General features: G+C 41.8%; 1 protein-coding gene across 2 annotated transcripts in view; it reads right to left on the bottom strand.

The window, feature by feature from the left end:
- Positions 1-7,879, bottom strand: part of PCSK2 (proprotein convertase subtilisin/kexin type 2) — a 103,042-nt gene extending 95,163 nt beyond the window's left edge. The window contains exon 1 of one of the 2 annotated variants that reach the window (XM_063152273.1): positions 7,423-7,879. In XM_063152273.1, the coding sequence (XP_063008343.1) occupies positions 7,423-7,602 (180 nt within the window). In that variant the 5' untranslated portion in view covers positions 7,603-7,879. The remainder of the gene's footprint in view (positions 1-7,422) is intronic. The other variant, XM_063152272.1, reaches the window with a different exon arrangement.
- Positions 7,880-13,266: the final 5,387 nt, after the last annotated feature.

The following is a 13,266-nucleotide window of genomic DNA, read 5'->3' as shown; positions in this document are numbered from 1 at the left end:
CAGTACTCACCCACAGAGCACATTTCAGAATCACACTCCTCCGTTTCACTGGCTTTTCATAAAAAATGAGTAGGTGGAAAGAAGGATCCTTTGTCATCAGGAAAGGCAAGGCTATATTCCACCTCTTTTACTATGCATACAAGGAAGACTTACCTCTTTGGCTCTAGTTTTGTATCCAACAATCATCTGAAACAGCAAATTTCTCTACATAATAATAATATTTAAATATATATTTGCTGTGTTTCAGGTTTTCATAGGTTCATTCTTTGGCTAAAACTTCTCTGACATATTGCCATCTTATTCATCTCGTAAGCAAATAATTTAGTTCAGTCATGAGTATCTGGGATACATGTGCCAACTGGTTTGATGTAAACACTGAGGTCAATATTACCATTTGCTTTCTGTGGACAAAGTAGTTAAGAATGTAACATTTCCACAGAAGTCTTGTTTAAGAAGGTAGGTAATATAGGACAATGTCCCAGTTCACTCCTTGTGAAAGAGCTGTTACTATCCAATTTATTTATTTATATCACAGTGTATAAATGGAGAGAGTGGCCAAGCTCGTGATTTCTTTTTTAAGTCCAAGCTCCTGCTACTTGCTGAACAGAGCCAGCGCAGCTGAGTTACACTGCTGAGCTACTGTCATAAATCTATGACCAAACTGTATTTCACACTGCTTGATAAACTGTGCTTCATGGCCACTCAGAACCTCATGCAGTACACACCAAATGCAGCTTTCTCTGGGATGCTGCTTTGTCACAAAACACGGCCTGAGCCTGCTGAGCTGAAATTAAATCTCCATTTCAGCAGCACAGGGTTTGCCTTTTCGATGAACTCCTGAGAGTTAAATGCAGAGTTTGCCTTGGTTTACAAGAGCAATACACTAGACTTTGACAAATACTCGAGCAGTTCAGCTTCCTCCCACCAGAGGCTATGGATGGATGGAAGTGTTGAGCTGCTCACTGCAATATTTATAGCCGCCATGCAGCAGCATCCTGTAGAGACCTGACCCATTTAATTATCTGAAAAAGTTGAAAGAAAAAAAAAGAAGAAGAACAGGGTTTCTGATGACTGGAATAACATTGCAGGACAAAGGTAAATTTTACATCTATTAACAGCACTGAATTTGCTACTACCGCTCTCACAGAAACTACCCATCCATTCTGTGGACTGGACCTGCACAAAAGGGTTTCTCAGCTATAATATTTTAGTAAGAACTGACATAATTTATCATTAATTTTAACAATTTGGCTTGATTTCCAGTTCACAGAATATTCTGTGAGCATGGACATTTCTCAGAACTTACTAATGGAAACTATCTACCAGATAAACTCTACCTACGCTTTGGCAACTACTTTGCAACTGCTTGATTACAAGCCTTTGAAACTTGAGTTGCATGTCTCAATTTTAATTTAACAACTCTATTGATGGATGAGGTTAAGGGTCATATGCAAACTTCTATTTAGCTGCACTAAGCAGTAACTATTACCAGCATAGATATTCCAGGGAGTCAAGAAGCTCTTCTGTTGCTGTTGCTTTTGCTTGGTTTTCTTTGTTTGTTTGTTTGAAATCAACACAGTTTTCTTGTTAAAAGCTCCAGTGGAAATTAAATTTCTGCTAATATTGTTCTCCTACACTGATAGCAACAGCAGTGCAATTGGGTTTGTTTCCCCACTTTAACCACATCAGTATAGTTACAGCAGTAGAAGTTTTCCTAAGAGTTGGCAGGGTCTTATTGTAGGTGTGACGGGGGTCATGCACGGTAGGGACGGACGGAGATGAGATCTCTTTGAAGCTAAGTCGTATAACTTGTAGTTTATTACAAAGGGCGTGGGTGCAGGGCCCTGTTGCGAGCTGCCAGCTGCAGCTCGGAGCAGGCCCGAGAGAAGAGAGGCTTAAAGTGTAAGAGAGTCAACGGCAAAGGTTTAAGAGCAGAGAGCGTGTAGAAAGGAGGGGGTGAAGAAGTGCAGAGGGAAGACAAAGAGACAAAGAAAGAAAAGGGCACGAAGAGGAGCGCGAGAGCAAGCAAAGAGATAAGGGAGAAGAGAGATAAGAAAGCGCCAAAAAAGAGCGAAAGGAGAGCAAAGCTCCCATTACAACACAATATATCATCTTTAGTGTTGAATATGCAGATTCTCATTAACCAATCTACTACAGCATGCATATCTTATAACATTTCCACACAACCTATAAGACTCACTACATTACCATACTATGTTTACGTGTTAAACCCTAAATCTTATTCTTCGGGCCCCATCTGCCAAGCTGCAAGGCCTGCTCTGACTCTTAGGCCTGCCTGCTTGCAGAGGGAATTGTTTCCTCCAGGGGGGATTACATTCAACTGGTCACAACTAAGGTATCTCAAAGGTTGCTTTCATTTCAATCTCGCTTATAGTTTCTATATTCTCAAAATCTTTTGCCAGGCAGTGATATTTAAAAGGCTTTCTTGTTTCATCCTCCCCAACACTTATATCTTGTCATCTGGCATGTTATGTGAAGAAGATAAAAGGCTATCTTTCACCTTCACACAACAGCTGGATTTCCAAAAAGATAACAAAAATTCAAACACCTTTGTCCTTTTCTGAAGGAGACAAGCAGCAGACCCAGTCTGCTGGGACCATTTGCCTGCTAATAAACAAATGCCAAGCATGCCCAGCACTCTGGGCTAGATGGCAGGAGATCGATTAGTACACAACATGTTCCGGTATGCTGGGATCACAGCATTCAGGGAATGCTGTCCACTTCCTACAGGTTTTCTCCTTGACACTGGCAAAACTAAATATATTGTAAATGAAAACTAATAATTGCATATTTCCCCATTGGGCTGCAGCATCAAAAAAAAAGTGTAAAAGAACTGCACTTGTGATGCAGTTCCTGGGTCTCTACCACATGTTCTGTTTTGCAAATGGGTCCAAACAATATGGAATAAATAAAATTAAAAATGCAGGTAGCTTTATAAACTGAGAGAATTCCACAACTCTGTTTATTGAGCTGTAGTTCAGGAAAAAAAACCCAAAAATCTGTAAAGGTAAGGTTTAATCTGCACGTTTTGCTAAGAAACAACTACAGCACATATTCAAAACAGTAATGAAGCAGTTACAGTGGGGATCTACAGTAGGGGAGACTAACCCTATTGTTTTACACTCAAACAAGTGTAAAATCTGACAAGGTAGTTATTTCATAGTTCAAAGAGAACACTCACCACCAGCAAACAGTCTGAGTCTCTAGTAGAGAAGGAGCTTTACAGAAACTGGGTTAGGGATGTGCTTGAGTCTGTGATTTACAGATATTCTTGATAATTTACAGCTTTCATGTGCATAATTGATTACATTTAAGTAACAGGAATTTTTTTTTTTGTTTGTTCCAGGTTAGCTAGTGGTTGCTCCTGGAGCTGTTTACGCATCGAAGGCAAAACACAAAATATTAAAGTATTAAAAAAAAAAAGAAGCAAACATCTATTTTCCACATTTAGAGGTTGATCTGCACAGGAGGACATATTAAGGTTTTAGTATGTGCCTCCCAGGATGAAATGTTCAGGATCTTGGACAGAAATCCCAGTAAAGTGCTCTCAAGGCTGTGAACTCATTATTCTGCCTCTTGGTCTGCCTTCTACACCACATCAACTCCCACCTCACAGGCTCCCTGCCTAAATGCAGGGAAGTGGGTTGTGCTGCAGTAAGAAATATAGCTTCTTTATCTGTTAAGTTTTGCTTTTGATAAGTCTGTATTTATGCAAGGTAAAGAAAAAAGAGAAAAAAAAGCAAAACAAGAAAACCTGAACGCTTGCAGTGTTTAATCAAGAAATTACTGGTTGGTTCCACAAAGCCTGGTCCTCAACCAGCAGCCTCCTAAGCAAAAAACAGCAAGCAAAGCAGTCACAGCTGTGACAGGTAAGACTGAGTTTTGCAAGATTTAGAGGGATAAGGAATCAGGTGATACAAGGTAAAAATAGAACAGCTTTAGGCAGCATAAACATAAAATTCTCCATGTTTTCAAATCCATGTTTGGTTCTTATTTTAAAATCTGGGGCCACTAGCTGTTTAAAACCCTGTTAAAACGCCAATGTAAAATATTTAGCCTTTTAGTTATGTTGGCATTTTGTGGACTCTCTCAGTCTCGCTGTTGTTGATGAAATGGAAAGAGATGCCTAAACTCTTATCTCCAAAGAGAAGACCTTTCTAAATACATCTTCCACCTCTCCTTGCTAGAAATTAATTGAAAATTGCAAGCCAAGATCAGAAAGCAGCTTTTTTCAGCCTGCATTAAGAAACGTACTCTGGTGACAACCACACCAACAGGCAAATAAATCAAATGGGGGGGAATCAATCAAAACGAAAAACTTGTTCTTTTTGCAGTTCTTACAATATTAGGGGGGCATTCTCACAATTCCTGAATGCTCAGAGATGGTAAGACTAACCATTTTAAGAAAGAGTATGTTTTATCACAGTATCTCTTTCACCAGAAATACACAGAATCAATTTTAGCAGGTAAAAATGGACTGAAAAATTGCAAATATTAAAATAAGAATCAAAGAGCGCAATCAGCATTAGAAAGACATCTGTATTCAGGATTAATTCAGGGAAGATTAAAGAAAAACTGACTACTCTTTTTGACACGTTAGGACCCTAGACCTAAACAAAAGCACCTGTTTATCTAAGTACCAAGCCCTTCTCAATCAACTAATCAAGCATGAATTTAAAGCACATTTAGCCTACCTGACATCTTGTAGGGGTTTCAAAATGATGGTAGGGAGCATGGCCAAAGAATCAATTAGAAAGCACATCATGCAGTCCCTAATATTAATCTTAAAGGCAATGCTTTCTCATGTATTTTTACAGAAATCTGCTGTTAAGTAAACATAGTATGCACTTGCTCAGAGATTCCTTGTTATTGGGGGAAAAAAAATGCAATAAAAATACATAATTTAAAAACCAGCTCCCATAAAATCATGTTAAAAGAGATCTGTGATACCCTAAAGGCACAAAAGGAATCTTTCTCATATGAAACTTAAATTCACATACATTAAAAAAGAAGAACCTGCTCTTGTGTTCCTACACTGCACTGAAACAAAGGTGATTATTTTCAGACCATGGCTCCTCTCCAATATGGGCAAAGTTAACTGGATTTGTTTTAAGTAAGTAACTCAATATATCATCCTAACAGCATGTGTCATTGAAGTAGCTAAAAGACCACTTCTCTTTGTGATGTAATTTGGGAGTGGGGGGGGGTGTGCTGGTATTTTTTGAAAATTTCATTAGACAGCATATCTACACATAGTAGTTTCCCTCGAGAGCTTCCCACTAACAGCTCTGCACTTCTCTATGTGGCCACGTTCAACTTCCTGCACTGTCAATATCACCATGAAAGCTGTCTGCAGACTGTAGACTGCTAGACAAGCCTGACAATAGCAAAGCAGAGAGGAGATTCTTCAGCTGAAGAGAACTGAAGAGCCACTGGCATAAATTATACATGCTTCTACTGGCAGCCAATTATCACTACCCAAACCCTGTTAAGAATAGAGATTGCTATCAACCTCTCACGGATTATCCTCCAACACACCCAAACCCTACCAACTTTTCCCCTTCCCTAAAATTACTGCCTTGCAGAAAGCAGAGTGCTATTTCCTCTTACAGCTGGGGAGGAGGGGTGGCAAGCTCACTGGTTTTTCAGGGATTGGCATAGTATAACCAGAAAACTTCAGACAGTACGTGCTGAGTACAGGACCCACTGCAATCACCTGCTGCCCCACGCCATGAGCACACACATACACCACACTATGGCTTTGCTGGGCTTCATTCCTGGAGACAGAGACACCCGTGTCCACAGCGTCCCCATAGTGAGTCCTGGAAAACAGGTACTCTTTCTCCTCTTGCACACTCAAGGGACTTCCCTCCAGCTCATGTGAGCTACAAGGCTTATTTCCATGTAGAAGCTGTATGTCTCCTAATGGGGCTGAGGCATCCTGGGGACAAGCATGGTAGAGGATTCGAACAGTCCAGAAGCTGCATTTCTCCATCCTACAAAATCCTCTTTCTCTTCCTGTCTCTTCCCCACTTGGACCACAGGATCATTTGAAAACACCCAGCAAAAGTCATGACAAATTGATCTAGGCAGGAACATACCCTTCTATCCTCATAGGGCCTTATCAGTCAGATAACCCCAGGAGAGGATGAAGGGAGCACAATCAGGAAGAGACTAGAAAAGGAAAACTGTTAACCAAAAAGCTATCTAAATCTCATATAACAAAACCTAATGCACACAATGAATCCTTTCCCAAATGGATCAGCAGCTGTCACTATCACAAGTCTGTGTGCCTAAAACAAAAGCATCTTATCAGAGAAGGAATTAGCTGTGGTCACAGCAACAATAATCTTGTCCTCATTTCTCTAACAAGCTCCCACTGGAGTTGAAACGAGGCAACCTGAGGGAGGGAGTCTCACTTGATATGTTTTTTTTAATTTTAATTTTTAAATCAAGGCTTAAAGCCATTTCACTCATTCAAGTTCAGGGTGGTATTATCATTCATTTCCTTGGATGTAGGACCAGGCTGTCATTGTATAACTGCCAGGAAAATAAAAAAACCAAACAAGCAGCAGCAATACTCACAGCACGCTTTCCTTTCGCATCCCTCTAAGCAAGTGTGCCAAGAATTGTAACAACCAGGGCACTCTACCAGCCTCTCCCTGTTTTCACACAAGGTCTTACTGCACCCTAAAATATTTAGAGATCTAATTATTACTTGAATGGAAGAGATTTCTAGCAGAGGTGGATGCTCTAGGAGCAAGGAGGGGACCTGTCATTCTGGCTACACTTGATTTCCTAGAACCTCAGGAGCAAAAACAACGTCCAATGGCAACTGAAGTTTCCCAACTTACATTTTTAGTGAAAAACATTCACACTTATCATAGGGTCATCCTATTTCTCTAGGAGAATAACAGGAGTATAAAGAAGCCCAGCATCAAAAACTGAGTGTCAAAACCCCTATGAAATATTCTATTAAAATTGTGTGCAGGCTTCTCCATGGAGATGAGTCTTTCCTTTTCCCGTAGGTGCTCCGAGCCCTTCCAGGGGCGTTCGCGAAGCCCCAGGTGGCAGCCCCAGCCCCGCAGTATGGGAGCTTCTCCATGGCAGGATGTTTACGTAGTAAGTCAAAAGGCACGGAGTCACCATGTGGGAAACTCCGCTCTCCCTCCAAGATAACCACCCTGCTGGGCCAATGTCGAAGAGCACTTGCAATTGCTCTTGGCACCGCTATTCCTCAAAGCCTCTCGAGAAGCAGGAATCCCTTCCCGCAGGTGAGGGGCGGCCAGAACCGCGCCAGGGCCACCCTTGCGCAGCCGGCATGCCCACGGCACGACACTGCATGCCCTGAGCCCAACGTGAAGGGCACCACAGAGCTCCGACCCTGCGCGGGGGGCTTACCTTCCGCACCCCACCGAAGCCGTGCTCCGCCGCTACCCGCTCGGCCTCTGCCTGGCCCCCGTCGTGCAGCTCCACCAAGAAATGGTTGCTGTAGACGGCACCACTGGCCGGGGGGCCAAGGAAGTGCAGGAGAAAGAGGAGGAGGAGGGAGCCCCGAAGCAGCGGCGGCCCCGGAGGCATGGCCCCGTGCTGCGCACCCGCGGAGGTAGCCCGCCGGGCGGGCGGGCGAGAGGGGAAGCGCCCAAAAGATGGGAGGGGAGGAGGACGAAAAAAAAAATTAAAACAAATGAGCGCAGCAGAGGCAAGAGGAGAGCAGCGCGGAGAGAGCCGACCGGGCGGTCTGGATGCGCGTTCCACGGCGGCCGAGGGGCAGCATCAGCCGAGCGGGGAGGGGGGGGACGCACCGCGCTGCCAATCATGGAGGGGAGGATCGCCTCGGCCCCCCTTCCCTCCCAGCTCGCGGCTCCCGGAACAGTCGGCACGCCTTCCCAGCACCCCACCCACGCTTCACTCCCACCTTCCACAGTCCTGCCCCTGAAAAGCCGCGTCCCCCGATTGCACCCGCACGGCGCACGCTAGCCCCCTCCTAGCTCCAGCCGAGCCCAGCCGAGCCTGGACTTAACCAGCTGCTCCTGCTCAGCGGGAAGGTGGCCGAGGGGAGGCTCCGAACCGGGAGCCTATACGCGCGCAGGGACTGGAGAAAGAAAGACTTTGGCAAGGCCCTCACCCGCCGGGACTGGCGCCCAGCTTCTCTCTTCGACCCAGGAACACAAAATATCTGGAGTTACCCCAGACCTACCATTCTAGCCAGAACCCTGCACCAGCTGCTCACAGGGCCCTCTGCAACCTGTCCTGTAGCCCTTTTTTTACAAAAGCAAAGGGACAGGGAGGTAGTTAAGCAGTGATAGTGCAATGCCAGGGGAAAACCTTAGGTCCAGGCTGAGGGCTCCTCACTGACTCCCAGTCTATACTGCCAGGATGCTCAAGAACACAAAGGTGTCCAGGCTCCCTGAGCAATCCCCAAACATTTTTCAGGCAATGACTGGCAGGAAAGTACCTGGGCCTTCCCTGTGCTGAGACAGACAAGCATTGAGAATGTTCCGTGCACGGGTGGGATTGCAGAGGTAGCAGCACCTAAAAAGAATGGGAGCTCAGTTCTGTAAGTAATCTGCCATCTGCTATGATTGGAAAGGAAAAGTACAGATTATGCAAGTTTATGGCAAAGTATAGTTTAGCTTTTTCCCGCAGATACATCTGTTAATTTGTCATACCAAAGGTCAATCCTTTGATGGATGGGTCCCTGAATGATCCCCTGGGAAATACTTGGGACACAGAAAGCACAATCTTCTTTAAAACAAACAAAATTATAGCTTTACTGTAATCTGTCCTGCAAATGGTCAATTGGAATACAGATGTTAAATAAATCAGGGAAAACAAAGGAAAACATCAAAAATCAGAAACAAGGCTCTTCTTCCATTATCCTAAAATGCTTTAGAAAACAACAGAAGAGCTGACTGCATCATTGTGAATCCAAATGAGAATTGGCTTGTCATGACAAATTATTGATTTCCTTCCTCTGGATAAAAGAAATCCCTATTCAAACAGAAAGGAAATGACAACTTGAAGCCTAATCCAAAGCCCAGTTACATAAACAGAAGTGTTGTAAATGAATGACTGATGTTTAAAAAAAATCAAACATGAAGGAAAGGTAAACCATGAGAAATAGCACAGTCGAGAAGGAAAACAACTTTGCAGTCTCATAAAGAGATTAGTATTAGTGTTGGTAGAATTCATCTTTTAGATGCTTGATCAAAGAAGAGGCAGTTACTAAGAACAACTTTATATATTATTTCTTTAAACCAAGTCGTTTGTTTTTCTTAATAGTCAGCAATGCCTCCCCTTACAATATGTTTCCAGTATTGTGAAATACAAAGTTGTGTTTCGTGTCAGGTACAAACAGGCGATGTGTGTAGTTGTGAATGCGAAATGTGTGGACCCTGACAATGGGAGAGCTGTGAATTCTAATAATAACTGAGGAGAATACAGCATGGAAAAAGGCCTTTGAACCTATCTGTTGTTTGCAAATTAACCCTAGTTGATTTAGGAGCATTGGAATTAAAGTGTTAAAGATGTTGCTTCTTGCCTGCATTTAATCAATAAAGAGTTCTGCAATAATAACCTTTTGAAGAATAATTTTAGAATATTACTTGTATCCTTGAAACTATAGCTCTGGAATATATATAAAGGAAATATGCTTATCTCACGCCTTATTGAAGCAGAGAAAAACAGCTTGAGAAAGGAAGATGAACATCACCTCAAGGGTTTATGGTTTCGACCAAAGGGAAGCTGGACATCACTGTTATGAGATTTATAGTCTCTGCAATTAAAAGGTGGACACACATCTGGGGAGCTGGACCCCACCAGATGAGAGTCATCTTTCTTCTTTCAGAAACTGGATCGTCACCATCTGGGGATACTCCTTTGAGATACATCCTGAGAAATTAAAATCACAATAGTGTATAGAATTGTGATGTAATAATTTGGAATAAAAATTGCTGATGAGCAAAAGATTGGTAATAGAAACTGCTGAAAAAAAAAATTATGAGTACCCCTATAAATACCTGTAACCATCAATTATCGGTGTGCAGTTGGAGAGAAAACTTCCCCCACTGTACCCAGCGCTGTATTGCTCATACTTTACCATATCAAATAATAAATTGATTGCTGCTTGAATATTGGCCTAGTCAAGTTTCTTATTCATAACAGTATCAAAGCATTTCCAGGTAACTTGGGGCCTTTGAGCTCCTGGATCAGTTATACCTATTGGTGCTCACTTGACAGCTAGCGGAGACCCTGCTGGTTTCCATCCACAACTGTTCCTTGGTATCAGAAACAAAAGGAAAATGAAAGTAGGAGAAAGGCATTTTGTCTGATTTGAATTCCTGTACATAGGTTTTTCTTTTCCTAGAGGTCTTCCCTGGGTTGACACACCTCTTTTTATTTTGGTGCCAGTCCATAGAAAGAGGAACACCAATAACAAAGGCAATGGAGCAGCCCTCCTCGCTCCCTCTTACCAGCAAGGCAAGATCCTGCACACATTCAGAAATGAAGATCATAGCACAGGTCTGGGTGAGGGGTGTGACTGAATCATTCTCTGTGCATATTCTGACAGCCCCAACTGCCACCTGTCAGTACTGCTCTGCAAGCTGGTGCCATTAAAGGGACATTGTCAACAAGCGAGCACCCACTGTCTAGCTTGTAAACCTTATAATGACAAGCTTTGATGGCTTTGTCTGTGTGATGTTAAAAAATAAGTTTGTTTTTTTTTGAAGGATTAGTTTAGGAAAGGCTGATTTAAAAAGTAAAATCTAAATACCAAGAAGAGAAAATTCCACCAAAAGCAGCAATTTAAATAAAAAGTCATTATGTTGATGACTACAAAAGTTTAAGACTAGACAGGACCACTGGGATTTCTAACGTAGTACATTATATTAACTGTAGGGCTTATTGGCATTAATTCTTGCATCTGGTCTGTAGTCCTTTTTTTCTTTAACATACAAACGTTGAATTAACAATCAAGACTGATTTATTACAGCCATTGGGGAAATGTTCCAATGACTGCTTACAGTCATTTGTAAAAAGTTTTATCTGCGCCTTTCTTTAAAATGCTGATCAATCCTACACTGACTTCTAGGTTTTGCTCTTAATATGAATTTTTTCATGGAACTGCTGAACTGTTATTTTCTCCAGATGACTTTTAAGATTGTGATGATAAAGACATAGAGTTAACACTACGTTCAATGTCTTCCTGTAAGGCATATTTTCCATCCCTTCAACCATTCACATAAATCTTTTTACTTCTTGAATTGTGAACTGCAGCTGCATCAGATATTTTTTCAGCAGAGGTCAGGCCAATGTTAAATGGATGTTACATCACAATTCTATTCTTACTGGGTACCCAGTCTTTCACCAGCTGAGGATTTCATTCAGCCTACATGCTGCCGAGTCTTCCTGATGTGCAGCAATGCTGATGCTGACTCTCAGATCTCTCATCATTCCCTGAGCGCTCTTCAGGACAGGTCATTGTATCCTGCATGGCCAACAATCTTTGTACCTAGATATTTATGACTCTACTTGGTCAAAATACATGTAACTTACGTGCATGGAGCTTTCCAATCAATCACTTGGCACTAATCTCTTTTATACTTTATGGCTTTCTTCTTTAACCTACTCACTTTATTAGTAATGAGTTTATATTGATGTACTGGATTAGCAAGATTTTACAGAGATAATTTCTTGGCCCCAGTCCTTTGGAACCTCTGCAGAATCAAATCAACTCTAGCAATGATTCCCAGTTTGTAATTATACTTAAGAACCTAGCATTTAATCAGTTTTTAGTCTGTCAGAAAGGCTGTTTTAATTTTTGTATCCTATTTATTTACTGATATGTCACACAGTATTAAGTGTCTCCCAGACACAAGCAATGTCATAGATACAATGGATCAAAAAAACTACAATTTTTTCAATTTCATCAGGTAGTCCAGTAAAAGAGATTCCCCCATAAATTCTGGCTTGTCTAACACAAGGCAAATAAACAACAATACTAGCTTCACCAGTGAAAACTACAACAATGCTTAAAAAAATTGATAAAAAATTAGTTTAAAAATCCCAATTCCAAATGGATTTCTGATTACATTTTTAAACAACCATTAAATTACTACAATTACTACATAGTGAAAGCCAACTTGCAATTGGCTTTCACTATGAGCTCAATGAAGTACTAACTTTAAAGGATATGTTTCTTTCCCTGAGGGCTGCACAGCATGGCGCCATCTGTCACGATCCGTCCTCACGATCCGTCCTTAGGAACGGGTTTCATGATGATTCGTGGATTGATCTCAGGGTGCAAAAAACCGACATGGCACAGGGGATTTGCAGTAATAATCAAAACAAATATACCTTTATTGAATGACCACAGCAAAATGTGATGGAGGGATTAAGGGAGAGAAAAAGATAGAGAAAAGGGGGCGGGGGGGGCAGGGATATAGCTACGATGGTTTTCTGAAGGAGAATTGCTGTAGATTTTAAGTATTCCTGGAAGCCCTTGAATTAAAGAGGTCGTAATTTCAGGCTTTACAAGTGATTGCATTGGTGACTCAAAACTAGGAATTAATTTCTTTTCATGAATCATTTGCAGGCAGCTGGCTTTGTGAATGTTTTCCTGGAGTTGGTCGGGGGTACCAACCAAAGGGTCTCTCCTTTCCAAGGGGTTCAGCCCTCTGCCCAATTATCTGTGTCCTGAGTTAGGGACCATGGGATGCATCTGTCTCCCATTGTTAAGAACAACCCATGTCCCCAGCACCCACCAGCTTCTTGTTCTGACAAATGAATCTGATCTCCCTGATGAGAGACACTTGACACGTGTTCTGTTTCAGATTTGTGGGGGAGAAGCCCATACTGCTTTGCAAGTTTTGTTAATTCAGTAGCAGTGTATGGGATTTCTTTAGTGGTTATGTGCGGGTCAAGATCTTCATTATTGATATAGTTCATTCTGTTTTAATTAGAGGTTTTATGCTATTACAGCATAAAACAATTTTTCATCAATTCCCACAATTTTTCATCAGGGCTAATTCTTTTTGAGGTCAATTTTGATTGATGTGAGGAGTTTCCTTCTCCTCTGCCTCTTTTGAGGAATCAGTTTTATGTGAATTTTTAACATGTTCCTCCTTTAAGGCAGCTCATAATAAGTTATTTGCATTTCTTTCTTCATCTAATTGTTTTTGCAAAACTTCAACTAGGTTTTGGAGGGAGTCTGTTATAGCATTTTCCTCACTTTTTCACTTA

Source organism: Melospiza melodia, chromosome 3, assembly GCF_035770615.1.
Source record: "Melospiza melodia melodia isolate bMelMel2 chromosome 3, bMelMel2.pri, whole genome shotgun sequence".
NCBI lineage: Eukaryota > Metazoa > Chordata > Aves > Passeriformes > Passerellidae > Melospiza > Melospiza melodia.
The sequence above is the reverse complement of the archived record's forward strand: the minus strand, read 5'-3'. Positions and strand labels throughout refer to the sequence as shown.